This window comes from Quercus suber, unplaced genomic scaffold (genome assembly GCF_002906115.3).
Source record: "Quercus suber isolate HL8 unplaced genomic scaffold, Cork oak 2.0 scaffold_25, whole genome shotgun sequence".
Classification (NCBI taxonomy): domain Eukaryota; kingdom Viridiplantae; phylum Streptophyta; class Magnoliopsida; order Fagales; family Fagaceae; genus Quercus; species Quercus suber.
In genome coordinates this window covers 2251394-2271361 of record NW_027069490.1, presented here as the reverse complement: position 1 = coordinate 2271361, position 19968 = coordinate 2251394, and the positions used below count along the sequence as shown (strand labels likewise).

Sequence of the window (19968 nt, the reverse complement as noted above, 5' to 3'; positions counted from 1 at the left end):
AAGCTATCAAAAATTTTAGTAGTATCTTAAAAAGTACTTTATTAATTTTAACACCTTATTTTACAATATAACTTACATCAAAAGTTTTATATTTTTACCACTTTATTTAAAATAATATAAACAATTTATTAAAATAATAATAATAAAAAACTACCTCTACGAACAATAAAAGCAACGCCACTTATCTAAGGAATATAATAATATTTCTTGTTATAAGATTTGAGCTACGGTAGTCTACTGTAGCTCATATGCCAAAATTTATAGAAATAGCATCTTTGTTGTAGGGTGTTTTTTTTGTGAATGGGATGCTAAAATTTGACATTTTAGCTTTTAAAAGTCTTATTGTGAATGCTCTGCCCAGCTTATTCCTTGGTCTACCACATTTTGAGTCAATGCTGTGTTGTAAACAAAAGTTGTTATTGCCTGAGCAAACATGCTAAGTCAAATAAGTTGTAAATGCTTGAAATTGCTGTAGTAGATTCAAAAGAAAAGGCTCTGGTTGTATACTTGTATGTAACAATTTTTGTTACGGAATGCAAAGGCTTTCCAGCATCTAGCTAAAGATTTTAGAAAAGCAAAGACATAGAAAACTTGTACTTCAGTCATACATAGCCTGAAAAGATTCCTGAAAACAGTGTGAGACTATTGTACCACTTGGAAATTGGAATAGTATCCAAGGTGCCATAAGAGTGGTGTGCTCGTAAGTTGTTACTAGAAAAATCTTGGATCCATAATTCTACTGCTTGATGGTTAATGTTGATACGAGAAGCATGACAAAATGGGGAATAACCGAATAACTTCACATTCCTGAAACAAACTTGTTCTTCAAAAAAGCTAGTGACTTCACTAATCACATTAGTGGAAATAATGGAATAGTTTATAGAAGATAAAATACATATCATCTGGTCCAAGAGCTTTGTAGAAGCCAGGACTGAATAGACTTTTTTTTTTTTCAATTAGGTTTTGGGACTCTGAAAAGAAAACCATTTTCCTTATCAGTGATGGTATAGGGAATCAAATCTTTTAAACCAAAGGGAAATAAGGGATTTGATGAGGAGTTTTTGGATTTCATTTGACTGGGAGACATGGTCTTTGTCCACTCTAACCACTTCCCTACTACGAATCCAACTCAAGGAGTAGCCTGAACTGCATTCCAAACTATCAAACTTGTAGTGTTCCACAAGTTCCAATATGTGATTTTTGAAGGGGACTCCAAAGGTGTCATTGAATCCTCATTGAATTTATACTCTATTCCTCAAATTATAGCTTCTTTATTCTAAAAAATGAAAGCCGCTTTACTCCCTCTCTTGTTGGGATTTCATTTTTGTTCCTTAGAATACAAATTTTGTGTCTCACAATGTGGCCCGTTGAACTACCCATTGCAATTGGGATTGGCCCATTTTCATCTCCTATCTTCTGTCTTGGGTTCTTGTCCTTGAAGTTGAAGATGATTTTGGAGGCGTCCCTTGTTTTTCATTAAAATTCTTACTCATTAACTAAAAAAGATGGTCCTCTTTTCAACCACATTTTATCTTCCTATAGCTACTACTTTCTTTGACATAGCCGACAATAATAAGCTCCAACAGAGAAATTTACAAATGCAAAACAATTACACAAATATACAAATAGAAGACACGGACTAGCTGCAACTAAAAATAAAAAGATTACCGCACATCGTTAGTGTGATGGTCACTCCACAAATATAAGTGCTTGTAGATTGTGGGGGGGCAAGGACCTGGGTTCAAGTCTCCAAGAGAAAGTTTCACACGCATATACATTTAAGATTAGGTTATAGTAAAATTCTATCTTGTATAAAAAAAATAAAATAAAAAAAAAATAAAAAGAAAGGAAAATTCCCTAGTCTATATAAGTTTAGAATCATTGGTAGTTGATTAAAAAAAAGAGAACAAGATTATATAAATGAAAAGCCCAGAAGATATAGCTCACTTTAATGGGCGGACTTCCCCGAAAGCTTGATTATCAGCCCAAAAGCTATATTCCCACCCCAAAAAAAAGTGCTAAAAGGCCAAACAGACGGGCGGCGAGAATAAATCGCGAATCAAAGTCCTATCAACTGACGAAATAGAAAGAATAGTATATTATAAAGAAGATTACTAATGTTCTTTCTTTCTTTCTTTTTTTCTTTGTGCTGAAGAAGAATAGTTTTAAAATGATTTGAAACTGTCCCTCAACAAAAAAATGATTTGAAACTATTTATGCCATTTGTCCCATTATAATTTATAAAAATAAATACATACATATATGTCGCAATTGGAAGTTTAGGAAACCATTGTCGATTATATCCAATTAATTCTATGCAAACAAAGTTTAGTTACAAAATTAATTATAACATAAAATTATAACCTTATTCAATAAAATAAACATTACTATATATTTTAAAAACCTAATCGTTGAATTGCATATTTTTAACACCCTTAATGTACATATCAAATTTTGTGTCAATAAAATGATATTTACTATATGATCTATGAACTTATATTTTATGCATATTTTTAAAATACAAAAACTTGCAATTTAAATAATTTATTGATAACACAGCTATTAATCTTTAATTTTCTAGAAATTTTACAAACATGGGGATATAAGAAGAATATGTAATCCAATGGGAGATTTGTCAAAATTCAAATTCAATAAAAAGATATTGAATAAGGTTGTAGCCAGCTTAAGGTTACAATTAATTTTATAACTAAATTTTGTCCTTAAATTTATATTAATTTACAACATATGCCATATATTTATAGCATCCTGTTAACAAGTACTCTTAGGGTCTGTTAATAGATTATTTTAGATAAAAATTTATACTACTTTCATAGAAAATATAAAAAATTATCAAAAAAATTAATTTTTTTTTTCCTTCCAAAATTTCTAAAAATATTTTCCAAATCCATTCCTTAGAGCATCTATTAACTTTTCTCATGTATATTCGTATAAATTTAATTAGAGGTAAGTATTGCTTTATGTGTTTGATTTTCTCTAGACAAGAAAAGTTTGTTGGGTATTAAATTCCTAATAACCTACCTTAATAAAGAAGTTAGTATTTCTTAAGGAGTTGTGTTTAATTCAGTCTTTTTTGTTTGAACCATGAGTTTTAAAGTGGTGTTTCAGTCTAATGGGTTAACCATGAATTGTGGACAAGTTGATTTTTTTGCTAAGAAGATTGGGCATCTTAAACAACTTAAGACAATTGCCCTCATTCACTTCAAGGAGGGAAGACAACATTTTTTTGTTTCCAATTAACTCAATTGATTTATAACAGAAATCCAAAATTCTATTTACACTAAACACTAATAAATATTTTGACCAAATGTTAAAAACAATCATCATAAAACAACCTTATAAGTTAAAATTCTAATAAATATCCAAGATAAGGCAAACTCAATGCTGAAAGGTTTACAGTTTATCAGTAGGCTACAACAAAATTACATGTGTTTCTTGCAACATGTTAGTCTTTTTTATTAACGGCCAGGATTTTTCCAATCGGAATGATGAGCATAATCGTCTACAGGTATTTTAATAAGAGAAAAGTTAATTGATGCTCTAAGTGCATTGGTTTAAAAATAATTTTTTTATTTAAAAAAAAAATTTAACCCCAAGGTTTACCTGTAGCAAAACTATCATAAATTGTGTTAGCTTTTTAAATCAATGGTTGAGATTTTTCCAATTAGAGTGATGAGCAAAATCATACACAGGTGTTCTAATAAGAGAAAAGTTAATTCATATTCAAAGGACATTGGTTTAGAAAATATTTTTTTAAAATTTTAACCCCAAGGTAGATTTACCATGCTATAACAAAACTACATGTATTTTCTGCATATTGTGTTAGCCTTTTAAATCGTTGGCTAGGATTTGTCCAGAAAAAGTGGTGAGTAGAATCGCCCACAGGTATTCCAATAAGGGAAAAGTTAATTAATGCTATAAGGATGTTAGTTTAGGAAGTATCTTTAACAAAAAAATAATGAAAAAGAAAATTTCAATTTATTTTTTTGATAGTCTTTTATATTTCTCATAAAATAGTATCAAAATTTTTCTAAAATGATTTATGGTCTTGTTAATGAGTACCCTTAAGACACTTATTAATAAAATATTTTAAGAAAATTTTGATATAATTTTTATAAAAAAATATTTAAAAATCGTCAAAAAAAATTAATTAATTTTATCTTCTTCTTTTTTATAAAAAGTTTTTAAAAATATTATCTGACTGTCACCTTAACAAATGCCTTAAATTGAATCAAAACTTTCTGGTTAATTAACATTTAACCACATGGACTCAATAACAATATATCTTATGTTTATGTGCATGTATGCCACGTATCTCTCAGAAAAACAAAGAACATATACATAATGTGTTCATATACACTGAAAAGAGAACGTCAATCAAAGTTAAGTAAAAGTTGTTTCCCTAAAAAAAATGCTTTCATCAATTGGGAATGGTTTGATCACGTGAAGGATGTCGGAGAACAGTTTTTGGGCCCCATCAGTCAACAGCTTCCCTTTTATCGTAACCGTCCTTCACAACTGAATCCTCATCCATCTGATCTCACACAAACTACATTTCCATTGCTTCAAATATAAGTTTGTTTAATTGTTTACTGGGTAAAGGTTACGATTCTGTTTTTTAAATTCTTCTCTTAAAATTTTGATATTTATCTTTTTTTCTTTTTTTCATGAGATGAAGGTATATTTTTTAATTAAATAATAGCATGATTGAATTTTAAGAAAATAACATAAAAAAAAATAACACTTAAAGTACTGTATATAAATTTTGTTCTTGTTTAATTAGGTAACTTCTATAATCGCAGGGTGTTCAAATTATTTTTTTTAGAGTTTTTATAACTTAATAGGTATTTATTATTGTTTTCAATGTCAAAATTTAGGACTTAAATTTCAGCTCCTTAAAATAATTATATATAATAAAAATTACAATATTTTATTTTATTTTTGAGAATTATGTCCATCTTGTTTGTCAAAGATAGTCGTTAATAAAGTCATCTAAAAAGTATTAATTCAAAGAATGACTATGGTGAATCTGTGACTGGGAGCCAGCAAGCATCTTTAGATTCTTTACCCTTTAATATCGACCGCCTCTTTTGTAAAAGAAAAAAAGTTTTAACATTTGCTAATAATAAAAAAAAAAATTAATACTACTTTTATAAAAAATATATATTTATATATAAATATATATATATATATATATATTTAAAGTATTTTCTAAATGGACGCCAATAATTAACAATAAGCTATACATATGACCGGCAACGAGAAAAATAAATGCAATAGCTAAATGATGATGAGCAATATCAGTCAGCCATAAACTCTACGTTTGCAGATGAAATCCTCCGAAAGGGTTAGAATGGCAGTTCCTGCGCCTTGGGATGATGATGCAATGTCNGAATTGAAAGATTTACATGGTAGCATGTACTTTAAAATTATATTTCACTAGAAGCACTGTATTACTGTTTCTCCTGTGTCGTGTGTGTTGAACCATTTATGGAGCAATTTAGTGCACAACAGTCAGCTCCACTAGTAAAGTTAGGGACGACCGTTTGGTACTGGATGTCAAACTACAGTATTTTATTCTATGCCAAAAACAATTCAATTAACAATTAAGAATACCCCATAATTATTCATTTTTTTTTTAAAAAAAAGCATTTTTCACAATTGGTAATTTTTTTACTAATTAGTAATTCATAAAAATGGTGTCAATGAAACCACACCCAGATCAATTACAACTTACTAATTGGCAAGTTGTGAAGAAAGATCGTCCTGAAATTCCTCAAAACAATTAGAGCTGTTAATATGATTATAACTACAGCAACATAGTAACAATGGAGTTGGGACAGTGTACCTGTTTTGGCATGGAAGTTCAAGATCGGGGTTATGCAGCTGGTCAAATCGCGTCGAAAAGCTCCGGAAGAGGGAGGATATGAGGTTTCAAGAATAGCTAAGGAGTGAGCAGTAGTGACACTAACTTGCTTGTCCAGCCCAAGATTAACAAGTGCAGTGTGTACATTTTGCATTGCAGGGACAAGACAACCAGTGAGAGTGGTATCATTGAAGGTTAAGACTTCATTACCAACAAAAATGGAAGTGATTTTGGTAGCTGGGAGGTAGGCTTGGACGTTGGACTTGACCCAAGTTTGAGCTTTGTCTACATCTTTCATTTTGCCCAACAAGTCATTGCCCAAACCCACCATGAATTCCACACCAGTGTTAGCAAACGCTTGGAGAACTCTTGGATCTGCATCGTAGAGCTTCACTTTGGTGGCACCAATTGATTTCACTAGAGGTACTACGTTTTCTGGTAATGGTAGATTGTTTGCAATTTGACCATAGTTTACTCCAATTGAAGCAACCATTACAGGAAACATAATGCCTTGTACACAAACACACGCACCCAAAAGCAAAAAATGGAATAAAGTTAGAAAATTTACCAAACCCAGAGAAAAAAAAAGTTGCAAAATTTGTAATGGTAAGAGGAAGTACCTGAGATGAAAATGAGTCCTGACAAGCAGTAGTGAAATCTACAGAGGTCCATGGATGTGTAGCAGAGACGAAATGAGAGCAATGATTGGTGGTGAACAATGAGAGACCTATCTAAAGAGAATATTGAAAAAGAGTAAAGGTGTAACTGGAGCAAGTTTAATGCGTTATTACAATGCAAATTGCAAAAAGAAATTCATATATGGGGACCCTTTTGTGAAAACGGCAAACTGTGATGGGTGAGGGGTGAGGAGTGGGAGGCTCTCTCTCTCTCTCTCTCACTCTCAGCTACAAGACAATGTGGGCGCGCAACTGTGAAAGTTATGGCACTGAGACTTGAGAGAAGAGAGAAAATGATGGAAGAAGTTATTTATTTATTTATTTTGAGAAGATGATGGGAGGAAGTTGAGCGTGCAGGCGGTGCAGAATAGCGGAAAGTAGAGCAGAATTTGTTGAAAGTGTTTCAACTTATTTCATATTATATAGGCTGTGTATGTGGCCCTGCACTTCAATCCCAGGTGGGTTGGCCGAGTGGTTGGGCATTTAGTCTCAAAGTATTTATCTCATATTCTATTGAGTGTGCTCCTCAATTCGAGTTTGGTATTTGCATTTTGAAAAAACTCCTTGGATCAACGATTTACCCTTCTAGAGCGCACCCATCACAAATAGTGATTAATTTCTTGTTGAAATTATGGACTTACATGACCCATTATCTTATTTCCACCGCTCGACATAAAATTGTGATAAAATTGTAAAAAAGATTATGACATTAAATTTATTAAAAAAATTACAGTGAGAGGATTTTTAAAAGGCCAAGAGCCCTTTCCACCCCTCCATCCGCCCTTGGGTATTATGATATTGTCAAGTTTTTAATTATGTATAATAGTCTTCATCTTACACATACCATGTTATTTGAAAATTTTCTTGAAATGAACATTTTAAAAAATAATTACAATATGCTGCTAATTTTGCAGTTCAAACCCTTTAACTTGAAATGAACTTAAAATACTAGCAAAAGGTCCAACTAGTTCAAACGAACTTTAGTATTGGGCACAGTATAAAAAATCTTTCTGAAACACATACTCCTCCAGGGGGCCGATAGATTCAAACAAGAGACAAGACTCACTAAGAACTTGTCAACTTAGTTGCTGTGAAAATTATGATGTATATATTACTCTTGTTGAAGTCAACTATAAATCATAAAACGGGTCTCTCAATTTCAAGTCAATGTAATGCCGTCAATGTTGGATTTTTTATTCTATAAACCTCACGTATTTTGTAATTTTGTTTTTCAATAGGTTCACCATTCCTCATCAACGCATACCCATACTTCGCATACAAGGCAAGCCCAAAACAAGTGTCATTGGACTTTGTTTTGTTCCAACAAAACCAAGGAACTATAGATCCATCAACAAATCTCCACTATGACAACATGTTGTTCGCACAAATAGACGCAGTTTATGCAGCACTGGCTGCCCTGGGTTACAAGAAACTACCCGTTCATATTTCGGAGACGGGTTGGCCATCCAAAGGTGATGAAGACGAGGCTGGTGCAACCCCAGACAATGCAAAGAAGTACAATGGGAATTTAATGAAGCTTATGAGCCAAAAGAAAGGGACACCTATGAAACCTGACTCAGACCTCAACATTTATGTGTTTGCTATGTTCAACGAGAACATGAAGCCCGGTCCAACTTCAGAAAGGAATTACGGGTTATTTAAGCCTGATGGAACGCCTGTGTACTCGCTTGGAATTGCCTTAAGCAACAGTACATTTAGTAACACTACAAGTTTCGATGGATCTAGTGGGAGTTCTGACACGCCAACCTCATCACAAGGCAGTTCTTCCACTGGTTATTTGACCATTTCTTCTGCTACTACGGTGAGTTTTTGTTCATTTTGCTTTGGGACAAATCACATGATACCTCCAAATTTGTTTGGGCATAGATTAATTTCCAACAATCCTATGCACATACCTAATTTCACATTTTGTCTACTTATGATGAGAGAAGCATCATTTTTATATGCATTGAACTGTTTTTATTATGCGCACCAATCATAAATTGATACATAAGTTGAATATAAAATCTCAATTAATGTTTAGTTTTGGATAAAATATTGTCATTTATACTATGTCACATACCTAACAATTACTTGAAGAAGATATGTTGTGATTGGTATTAATATAGTGGTGAGTCATGGGTTCAAGTAAAATAATGAAACTTCCATAGGTCAATGGCACTATTCAATTTCCCTCTTCACAATCAAATATCCTTTTTTTTATACACCTAAAAAGCAATCGTACAATATGTCCCATCAAAAATTGTGAAAACTTGTATTTTAAGATCATTTATTCAATAGTCATTTGACTAACATACCCAATACATGATCACCGCGATCAGCGCATAATTGGTTGGTTGGGTTGGACCGTTGGAGGAATTTATAGAAGGAATAGACCTTTTTGTCAGTCTTAATCAATTTCTGTTACTGTGGTTAAAAAAAAAAAAAAAAAACTACAGGACTTACTTTGTAATAGTTATCTAGCCTAAACCAAACATAGCCCTGGTGAGCCATAGTGAGGTACTGTTTAAACCAAACGTAGCCAGGGACTTACTTTATGTTTAGTACTGTTTTTTAGTGTGTAAAACTAAAAGTGCAGTCATGGTGAGCCATAGTGACGTACCATGTGTACTGTTTAGTGGTCCAATACTTTTCACCCGTTGATTATCTTCTACGTTACTAAAATCTTGATTAGATTTTACCAAATTTTATGTTTTTTTTTTTGAATAAACGGCAGAAAGTTTTATGTTATGTTAATCGGTGAATGATGAATGAACTTTTTGAGAACGTTGATGACGTGGTCCCTAGTCATAATTGATAGGGGACATGTGGTGTACAGATCTAAAGCTCTTGGAATCTCGAGGCACATTTGTTATTATTGAAAGCCTCACAAAATGTTACCGTTCCGCATTTATAGAATGGTCCAAAGTTTTTGGCAAGAACTTTAAAAACTATCTCTTTAGTTGTCCGAAACATATTAATGATAATCTGTTCTATAATGGAAATTAAAAATTGTGCATTTATTAAATTTATGGTTGAGTTTTGGTAATTGTTTTTAATTGATTAAACTAACACAAACGGTGCTTTATTGGATTGATTTCAGAAAAGATACCCATTGGTTGGCCCAGTATCCTTTTTCTTTATGTTTATGATCAAATTGTTGCTGTAAAGTTTGATTAGCTGAGCGTTGGAAAATATCCATCTACTGTAAAAGCAATGGAGAGGAGAGAGTAAAAGAGAATAAAGAGGCAGCTTCAGAGTCAAGAAAAGGTGAAAAATACTTTGTTCTATTTCTTTTCTTGTACGCGACTTAAATGTTCTAGGAATCAATGAACCATCATCTTCATCAACAACCATCATCTTTTTTTATTTGTTAAGTAAATTTGACACCAACAAAGTGCATCTTTCTCCTGTGTACATGTAAATTCGCATCGCAATAGGCCCTACAATAGGTTAAAAGTCTCAGACAATTGGGCACATGGAGGCATTTCCCCCCCACCACTTAAAACAATTTTCTTTCTTTTGATGATCAATAATAAGGGATTGTGGGTAGGTGTCACTACTTTTTTCTTTTTAGTCGGCACTAAGCTGTAACTTTCTCCTTTTTTTTTTTGGTTTTTGCAGGAAGATATTTCAGTGTCGCAATAATTTTAAAGGGTGTTAGGTTTGTTGATGAAGAGTTTGATAGATAGTCTTAAAGAGGTGGACCCACAATTCTATTAGAGTGTAGTTTAGATTTATCAATTTGTTGTCTGTTGTATCTCCTTCTTCATCGCTGTGAACAGGGTGTTATTATCTTTTTTATTATTATTAATGATAATGTTCTTTTTAGATCAATTTGGTGTACAATTAAACTTAAGTAGTGGGTATTTTGGTTGGTCTAGAGCCATTTTCAGTGTGCAGTTTCGTCATGTTGATGGGGGTGGACTACACTGGTTTAATGATTGATTAATCGTAACAAGAGCTGTTGAAACACAACATCATGTATGCTTTTCATTTTTGTCTTTTCTTTGCGCTTTTTGTCTTAAAGCCTACTGCAAGCGTGACAAATCAAAACAAAATCTTTGCCTGATTACATTACACGGCGATGCCACGACATTCTAGATATGATCATATAAAACCTTAAAATTTTGATTAATTTTCAATGGAGTGAAAGACCAAACAACCCAATAGAAAGGTACAGAAAAAGAGATATATTATGAATCGGATGTATACATCTTTCCCACACTGCATATGATAACAAGGAAGACCGCTCGCTTATAATAACCTATATTTTTTTAGTTTTCTTTTCTTGGAATTTGCTTTTACCAATTCCACTCTAACCGTCACGACAAGCAAACTTCATTAAATGCAGTATCTATCAAAAAGACAATCTATCCGCAAGTTTATCAGCTCAGAAAGTGATCCAAATGCTGCTTGTCCAAATTCCATGCGAATCTACTTGAATGGGCTATGCCTCAAAACAAAAATGCTTCTTACACATGGTTACAAAAATACATTTCATATGTACACTAGGAATTTCATTATTCACATCAGAGCTTGGCAGAAAGTATCCACCCAACCCTTGCCCAACAACATTAAGCCTACTGTCTAGCCACAATGACCTGATATGAACTCATCATAAATCTACAGCAACCTCAATCGGATTTCCAGACCATAACTAACTAACTGTCTTGCTAGAAATTTACATGGGAGGATGCTGGACTGCTCGTATCAGATCATTGCATAGCCTCTTCCAGAAGAAATCATATGAAAAACTAAATGTTCTACAATCTAGAATTACTTGGTCCTTTACCCTGTCTCATCTAAACTAGCAGAGGCCTCACTTCCTAATGGACATGATCCACCTCCCTGAATCTCATCCTCACTGAACGTGCTCTCTTCACTAGAATCAGAAAATTGTCCAACATCCTCATCAGAGATCATATCAGCCTTCCTTGTCTTTCTAATATCCTTTATTCCCCTCCCCTGCAGGGCCAATCGCCTGCGTTTTCGAGCTTTCCGCTTGCCCTTGGGATACTCTTCCCTTTGTGAGTCCAGGCTCTTACCATCTACCTCCTTTGCTGTCCTGCTTTTGCCATATTCATTATCCTCTGATTCATCCGCATCAGACTTCCGCTTTTTTCTACTTGAATTTGTCTAGTATAAAATAGTGTAAATCCAGATTTTAGTTCAGAGGATACCAAGTGAAATCAGTTCAATGGCAATAGAAACATAGACTAGAAATTCCAAGCAGGTAAATATGCAACCATAAATTTTTCAAGAGAGTGCTAGTCTAGCAAATTCTACTTTCAAATAAAGGTACAGGAATCAAAACCACTGATGGTCCAGACAAAGTTTTAAATACACAATTCTTCTACTTAACTACTGAATTCTTCCCACCACATTCTGAGAGACTAACATCATCATCATTGTTATCACCAAGCTACACCTATTCAGCCTTTAGAAGACCTAAAAATCCTCAACATAGGAAGTTGTCGTAGTACTACTTAAGCTACAAGTTCACTACAATGGTTGTAGCCATGTTATGATTTTCGAGGAAAATAAATGACATGAAAAGCTTACTAGTCATTGAGGGTCCATAATTGCTTGTTATTTTCAGTCAACCATTATTGTCCATTTGTCCTTCTCGGTCCTCTTTTTTGTTTTTTACTCACTTTTAACTGCTCAAGTCACAGTGGTGAAAAAACCAATTAGGCAAATTTTTTCTTTCAAATCAACATTTCAGTAAAAGTTCGGATCAGAGTTTTCTAATTGAACTAGTGTACTCAACAGTGGCAAAGATGACGTGTTTTGAATATACACTGCTATACAAACAGGAACGTAAATATTACTGGAAAAAAATTTCACACGCATACCTTGGGACCACGGTCAACCAGCCGAGCCCACTCATGACGGTTCCTCAGGCAATCAAGAACAGCCTGAGAATGACTTGAATATGCATAACGCTCTCCATTATGCTTCCTCAAGTTATGCCAGTGCTGTGAAGTAAAATACATCAGAAAAGTGAGAATCAAATTTCTTCTAAATTCACAAAGGGAAACTAACAAATCTATAGAAAATTAGTCAGTGAAAGAAGAGACATACAGGGAGGACTGCACTACAGAGGTCGTCATAAGTCATGCGCTTGCCTTTGCTCATAATCTCATTGATCAAGCCTACACATAATAAAAAGGATTAGAGAACAATGAAAAGGTGAAAGAAATAGGATACGCTGCTTTTCTTTTTGAATTGATCCTTTTACAGCGGAGAACACTGTGCAAATATAATGCTCCTGACGGGAACTTACCAGGTAAAGTGCGATGAACAGGACCCCCAACTGCTCCTGTATCATCATCAGAGGTATTCCTGGGTGAATTGCGTATAGACGACAAATTACGTTCATTAGCTTCGGTAGAGGAAGACAGGCCACTGTTTGTAGTTGCTGCGGAAGCAGGAGGGATATTCTTCTTAACAGAATGGAACACTGTTGGGGATCCATTTTCCTCACTCTTGGTGGAAGCATCTGCTGTGTGTACCATTTCTTGTCTCCTCTGATCAGAAGAAGATGGCACGCTGTCTGTCCTTTTAGCTTCATCATCATGCTCACGAGAACTGCGGAACCCATCTTTGGATGTGTCTTTGTATTTTCTTCTAGAAACCTATAAAATGTACCAACAATGAGCTCAGTTACTAGAGCCAACCCCCTGTTAAACACTTGCGTTGCCAAAGACAGCAACTACATATAAAGAGAATAATGACAAAGTGTCATAAAATTTCAAGAACACCACACATCTTACCAAGTTATGATCTTTTCCTCCAGAACTAGATGAGCGCTTTATTAGAATGCTTGTCGCACTTGAAGATGACAACTGAGGTAAGGTACCTGCATGGCGCATACGTGGCACACGAGGTACTCTAGGAGAACTATTGAGTTCTTGATGCAAAAGTAAAGCAAGCTGCCAAAAACAAATAAAGATCACATCAAACACAAAATAAGGGAAAATTTTTAATATTAAAAATAAAAAAAATAAAAAAAGAAGAAAAAAGAACATTCTGCTCAAACCTCTTCATCACTGAGGGTAGGAGAATTTGAAGGTGGAGGATGCGTGGAAGGTCCATGATTTTGATTCATCTTAGATGACAGCTGGAAATTTGCCTGGTTAAACTTCTCACCTCTTTGAGGTAGACCTGAAGAGTGAGTCTTATTTTGTGCATGTAAAGACTTCTGCTGATGCAGCGATACAGCAGACTCACCTGGGCCTGTAGCAGCAGAAATATTCTGTGCTGAAGACACTTTATCTTTAGAAGATGAGTTATCCTTAGAATCTGATACAGTTCGCTTTGGAACAGAATCGTGTGAAACCCTGCTAGAGTGCGATGCTTTTAAAGCAGAATTTTCAGAAGATTTTGGACGCTCTTTTTCTGCATTCCTAGGCAAGTCATCCTTTTCTTCATCCTTGACCACATCACTTAAAGCACGATCTTTCTTATTGCTAAGATTGGAGTCAGGCGTTACCCGTTGCTTGGTGATAGGATTGGGATTCTGAGCATCCACAGGTTTGGAGTCGTCAGTAGAGGATGGTTTGGAAATCATGATGGTGGATGAGGTGGAAGAAGATTTTCCAACACATACAACCATTTTACGCTGGTTGGGTAGCGCTTGGGCATTTAAGATAGCTCCACCAGATCTCGGCCGCTCTTCAGCAGACACCAATCCATGTTTGGCATCCAAAGGAATATTTTTTGCAGATGCAGAACCTTCTGAGCCCACCAATTCTCGTTTAAGCTGACAAGGACCACCAGACAATTCATCAAATTTATCTGTATGGTGATCAATAAGTCCGTCTAAACTTCTTTCAGCATCTTGTGCCTTATGGTCGCTGGATTGTGAACTGGTTACCACTGCATCATTCATTTTAGAATTTTCAGACATTTGCTCAGAAGATATCCCCGTCTCTTTTGCATCACCTAGAGGAGAAGACCGTGTATTCAAAAGACCCCTAGAATTCTCATCATCTTCTTCAGTTTTCACTTTAACATTTGGCTGAACAGAGCTCAGTGACGTGTCACTGTTAAAATCTTGAAGAATCTGATCGTCTTTAACTTCTGGTGCGCTGGTAGCCAGATCTTCAATAGGTGGCCACACATCATTTCTAGCAGAAACTTCTGCACTATTTTCTATGTTATCATTTGACCCGCTAGCTCCCTATTTTAAGAAACAAAAGTGTCACTTAAACAGAATAGCTGAATTTTCTAGAAGCATACAATATAACACATACTAAGTAAATGTTGTTTGCGCCAGAGTTGCTACATCCACTAAAGCATGTGATAGATAAATAAACTTTAGTAGGTTAAGCAAAATCTTGTAAAGTAAGGGTGGCACTATTTTCTATGTTATCATTTGACCTGCTAGTTCCCTATTTTAAGAAACAAAAATGCCACTTAAACAGAATAGCTGAATTTTCTAGAAGCATACAATATGACACACACTAAGTTAATGTTGTTTGTGACAGGGTTGCTACATCCACTGAAACATGTGATAGATAAATAAACGTTAGTAGGTTAAGCAAAATCTTGTCAACAGAGTTGCTACTCCCTGTATACTTGGGTGTCTCTCTCTTTTTAATATCAATGAATCTTTATTACTTATCAAAAAAAAAAAAAATACAGCAAGCCCAAGTAACGTATCCAATTTTAGCAATCCTATACCCTAGGGTTTAGATAGTGGAAACAGACTAATAACCTTAGGTGACATAGCTCTCTATTGTTAGAGATATATTCCAACAGAATAGGTGATGTGTAAGAGAACATGGAGCGTACTCACTGAGATGTACATGCATACCAACCTAACAGATGTATTAGATTCAGGACCCATTTCAAGGGGGAGGGGGCGCGGGGGGGATAATCACCAGAATCAGTTAATTGCTTATGAATGAGAGGATTCCAAGGTTTTCACAACAATAACAAAGCTAAAACTTTTACGACAGGGAAAGCCTCTAATCTGAAAGTACATAAATTCATATAAGTTAAAAGAAGCTTATAGAGTTGTCTACTTGTACACATCCTGTATGCGATGTTTAGACCCTTTTGGCACTTCTTTAATGAATTTTATCACTAATTTTATTTTTTTATTAAAAAATATAGCTTAGAGAGATAGAATTCAAAATGAGGAAAATTGCTTAAAGATAAGGGTGGCTCCTATTGATGAAAATATGAGATGGCTTGGTCATGTTCAAAGAAAACCAATTAATGCACCAATGAGAAATGAGCTTATTCAAGTTGAGAGAATGAAATAAGGTAGAGGAAGACCAGAAGTAACATTAATAGAAGTAGTAAAAAAGGACATGTCAATTTCAGAAGTAACTGAGAGTACAAAAATTTTGGCCTAAAGCTTGGTTGTTGTTGTTGTTAGCTTAGAGAGCTGAATTTTTGGTTTTGAGTTTTGACCTTTGCCAGGTTAAGGGCTTATTAATGTTTTGAGGCCACATTGGTTAATTATTATTGAATATTTATGGGGCACGAATGAAGTCCTATTCATTAATTTGGGTCTATATTCAACAGCAGTCTTGTATATATGGTCTTTACTTGTTTATCTTCCAAATTTAATAGGTTTAATTGCTTTGCAAAACAGCGAACCCTTATAAGTGAAGTGTTAATATAATTGAAACTAAGTACTAGCAAAATAATGTGAATGCATTCCCTCATGTTTGTGATTGACCTTTGCCAAATTGCCTATGGCTTCCTCACTCTATGTCATATTTATTCTTCTTTGACCTTCTTTAACTTCTAAGCAAACTCATGCTTTAACTGCATCAATGACAGCCTATAAATATGTTATCAACTCAAGTTTTATAAATCTTCAGGCCATTATCATCTTGTTCCCTTTAAATTTGTAACCATAGTTATTAAAGAAAGTTGTTAAACCTAATTTAGACCCAGCATGAAGAAGCCTTGAAGATAATTTTTTTACTTTGCAGAACAATAGGGCCATCCTTCAAATACATTCTAAATAGTCAGATTCTGAATGATTATCTTTTGTGGGTAATGGGGGGAAATGGTGATAAGGACAACATTAACCATGGGCCAATAGTGGTGTAGCAGTGGGTGCAGTGGAGTATAGCAATATAGAGCAAATTTCAAGGCTGCCTTGATTTGCGATATTATGGTGAAAGACTCAAAATTAACCTAAGTACAAGGTGAAAAACTATTATTTACTACAACCATACCTCGTCTTTAATGGGAACACCAGCCACAGTGCTTTCTAACAATGATGCAACACTATCAACAATTTTTGGAGAGCTCTCAACTGCTATAGGTACTTGATCACTATCTTTTTCTCCCTTGAGACCAGCTCCAGCAGAGGACGCACACCTAGGAAAGTCAGAAGGTAAGGCTTCCGATGAGTGAGCAATAGTAGCTAAGTTGTTCTTGAGCTGTTCCACATTATTGTCTACTGCGAGATTACCATCAGGTACGTGCTCTGGAACCACAGAAACCTTCAAATTCTTGTTCTTAATACTCTTACTTTCATCTTTAATAAACTTCGGCCCTCTGTCTTCATAAAATTCCAATTGTTTTGCATCACTTGTGGGTGTAAACGCTAGTAATAGAAATGAAAACAAAAGGTTGGAGTCAACAAGCGCATGTCAAGTAGTGCTACATGTGGTGCACCATCTAATATTTTGCCACTAATATATAGCTAGACAAGAATTGATAAACACCAGTTTGTAGTACAAATTAGAGATTAAACATGAAGTAAAGAATGAATATAATTAAAGCATAGATTGATTAAAAATGATTTCCAAAGCATTGCAAGGTACATAAAATCACCTGTTTTAGAAGAATGTGAGCCTCTCTTCCTTGCATCTGCCTCTTTCTCAGTAATTCTAACTTTCTTCTTCCCGTTCCGATCTTTAGATGGCCCCAAATCTTCTTTCTTCCGCTTATTGGCTTGTACTACAACAGGTCGAAGTAAGCTCCTCTCCTTCTTCGCACCATTCTGCACACGTCTAGCATCAAATTCCTCACTCTCCCACTTCTTCATCTCCTTCAAAGGCGCCTTCCTATCACCGCCACCTTCCTCACCCCTGCCTCTCACGCCAATGAAAGCTGTAACAGGAGCAGTAGCCAAAACTCTCTCCTTCGACAAGGAGAACAAGACCCCAGCCCCCTTATCAACAGGATTCTCATTTTCATCCTCAATCCTAGAGTCACTCTCTTTCTTCTCATCCCAACAAGGAAACTCCCTATACTGAAAATTAAACTTCTTGGGCACACACCCGGTACATTTCCACAACTCAGGAGTAAAAACCGACGACAACCCACTAAACAATCCGGGATCACCACCCGGAATCCCCTGAACATGTACCCTCTCCTCAATGGGTATATCAGTCCAAAGCCTAAAAGGGCGGCGAGGTGGCCCATTAGTTGCAAAAGAATTCTCCATTCTCATAGTCTTAGTAGGAAGCTCAACCAACAACTGAGCAACCTCAGTCTCCTCACTAACATTCCTATTATTCTTAATCTTACATTTATCACACACAAATATATCATCCCCCTTCACATACCGCGAGCACCGCGTGTGCACCCACACGCCACACTCATCACAATTCACCATCTCCTCTCCATCGTCGAAATTGACACCACACACACAATCTACAGTCCATGACTCGTCAACCCAATCGTCCGGTGGGTCCGTACTCTTACACCGCTGTGACCGACCCGTCATACCTAACCTAACCCTCCTCCCTCTCTCCCTCTATTCAATTCAGAAAAAACCCTAACAACAACACCAGGCCCTAAACCTAAACCTAAACCTAAACCATAATCGAAATTCAAAAACAATGACTAGAATAGAAACTGAAACTGAAACCTAAATCCCAATTCACCAAGTTTTCCTATTTTGTGGAGCAATTGAAGTTTGGGAATCCAAAACATAAGCGACAAAGAATCAAAATTAAATAAGAATTATGAGTACCTGGAGAGCCTAGAAGATGAGAAATTGTTGTGAAATTCCGTGAAAGAGTGATTTGTGAGAGTCTCTCTCTCTCTCTATCCACACGGGAGGAAAATGAAAACGAATTCCCGGAATTGAAAGTGAAATTTGGAGAAGAGGGATTTGGATTTGGCGTACGTGGAGTGTAGGTTTGACTCGGTGATAATGCAATCTGGGTCGGGTCGGAATCGAAATAAGAAAATTGTGTGGTGGGCCATGGTGGAGTGACAGGCAGGCCCACGATACGTTAAAGGCTGCTGTATCTGTGTCAAATAAATGAGAGTGTCAGAGTCTCGGTTTTGGTTTTGCTTGACTAGTTAACAGCTCACAAACCCCATTTTTAGTATATTCTGCTAAACTTGTTTACCATTTGAATAATTTTTTTATTAAGATACAATTATATTTTTGTTTAATTTTTTTTTTAAAGCCCAGTAAGTTTTTTAAAATTAAGGCATGTTTAGTATATGTGTTTAAATACATGTTTTCAATTTTTAAACAACATTATACATATTTTCATACACTTTTTCACTCCCACACGTATTTTAAAAAAAAAAACAAACAATGTTACTAGAACAATATTACCAAACGGCTCTTTAAACTCTTTCAAATGAACATAAGTACATCTTGTGAAAATTGTGTATCGTTTATTCGTTTTTAAAGTTGTAAATAAACCATGTTGTTTATAAATAACTTGAGCTTAGCTCAAAAAAAAAAACTTTTTTTTTGTATGTATAATAAACAAGCCAAATTTATCCTAATTTTAAACTCGATTGTTAAAAAAGTTAAGTTCAAACATAATAATATATTCGTGAATAAGTTCGTGAATATAGACATTAATAACATTTATAATTTTGGTTGAGAGTGATAAAATAAAATCACCGTAATGCACTTTAATCAAGTTATGTAATTACTAATTAGTAGTATCTTTTATTCTGTATTAGAATCTGTTGTATTTGAAATGATTCATTTTAAAGATTTTTCTTCTCTTCAAATATAAAAACATGCATTGAAAATAAGTTGGGCAAATAACGATTAAAACTTGTTAGTTGCTAACCCAAAAAGCTTTATAATTTAAGATTTGATGGGAATGGTTGCCATGTGAAGTTTGTCGGCGAACACTAATGTTGGACCCCGCCACAAACACAAACCTACACACCACTACCTCATAAAAATCAGTCAGACACACACAAAACCCAATGACACAACCACTGGCACTTTTGGAAAACGATAAAACGAGCTACTGGTAGAGATAGGTAAATACCATGAGAAATACTATCTATCAATCAAGATTTCAGGTACACACTCACCCACACCCCTTAAAATAATCACAGTTTCAACAAGTACTGCATTCCCGCCTTCATTCGTGCTATATATGACCATATTCTGCACTGGATGCCCTGCATCTCTATCATTTTCTGTTTCTGACTCAG

General features: G+C 34.9%; 3 protein-coding genes across 4 annotated transcripts; 1 reads left to right on the top strand and 2 right to left on the bottom strand.

The window, feature by feature from the left end:
* Window positions 1–5704: 5704 nt before the first annotated feature.
* LOC136061428 (glucan endo-1,3-beta-glucosidase 10-like) lies at window positions 5705–7015 on the bottom strand. Its single transcript, XM_065767351.1, has 2 exons — window positions 6505–7015; window positions 5705–6394 (listed from the first exon to the last, which is right to left on the bottom strand). The coding sequence occupies exons 1-2, from the start codon at window positions 6554–6556 to the stop codon at window positions 5745–5747; spliced, it is 702 nt and encodes a 233-aa protein (XP_065623423.1). The 5' UTR covers window positions 6557–7015; the 3' UTR covers window positions 5705–5744.
* Window positions 7016–7563: 548 nt separating this feature from the next.
* Window positions 7564–10398, top strand: LOC112005675 (glucan endo-1,3-beta-glucosidase 11). Its single transcript, XM_065767349.1, has 3 exons — window positions 7564–8383; window positions 9665–9831; window positions 10186–10398. The coding sequence occupies exons 1-2, from the start codon at window positions 7934–7936 to the stop codon at window positions 9728–9730; spliced, it is 516 nt and encodes a 171-aa protein (XP_065623421.1). The 5' UTR covers window positions 7564–7933; the 3' UTR covers window positions 9731–9831; window positions 10186–10398.
* Window positions 10399–11002: 604 nt separating this feature from the next.
* Window positions 11003–18703, bottom strand: LOC112005674 (uncharacterized). Of its 2 annotated transcripts, XM_065767342.1 has the most exons (9): window positions 17374–18703; window positions 16770–17143; window positions 13607–14749; window positions 13341–13499; window positions 12851–13202; window positions 12649–12719; window positions 12420–12542; window positions 12127–12224; window positions 11644–11700 (listed from the first exon to the last, which is right to left on the bottom strand). In XM_065767342.1, the coding sequence occupies exons 1-8, from the start codon at window positions 18269–18271 to the stop codon at window positions 12171–12173; spliced, it is 3174 nt and encodes a 1057-aa protein (XP_065623414.1). In that variant the 5' UTR covers window positions 18272–18703; the 3' UTR covers window positions 11644–11700; window positions 12127–12170. The 2 variants fall into 2 exon arrangements, with proteins under 2 accessions (XP_023893738.1, XP_065623414.1); XM_024037970.2 differs by lacking the exon at window positions 12127–12224 and having other exon boundaries at window positions 11003–11700; window positions 17374–18701.
* Between the last annotated feature and the right edge of the window lie 1265 nt (window positions 18704–19968).

Bases quoted from the DNA above. Each gene is read 5' to 3' on its own strand.
- LOC112005675 (XM_065767349.1), top strand. From the start codon at position 7,934: ATGTTGTTCGCACAAATAGACGCAGTTTATGCAGCACTGGCTGCCCTG. The intron at 8,384-9,664 runs GTGAGTTTTTGT...GATTGATTTCAG, and splicing joins CCATTTCTTCTGCTACTACG to AAAAGATACCCATTGGTTGG.
- LOC112005674 (XM_024037970.2), bottom strand. From the start codon at position 18,271: ATGACGGGTCGGTCACAGCGGTGTAAGAGTACGGACCCACCGGACGAT. The intron at 17,144-17,373 runs GTGATTTTATGT...TTCTATTACTAG, and splicing joins CTCACATTCTTCTAAAACAG to CGTTTACACCCACAAGTGAT. The intron at 13,203-13,340 runs GTAAGATGTGTG...TACATTTTATAG, and splicing joins GAGGAAAAGATCATAACTTG to GTTTCTAGAAGAAAATACAA.
- LOC136061428 (XM_065767351.1), bottom strand. From the start codon at position 6,556: ATGGACCTCTGTAGATTTCACTACTGCTTGTCAGGACTCATTTTCATC. The intron at 6,395-6,504 runs GTACTTCCTCTT...TTTGTGTACAAG, and splicing joins AGGACTCATTTTCATCTCAG to GCATTATGTTTCCTGTAATG.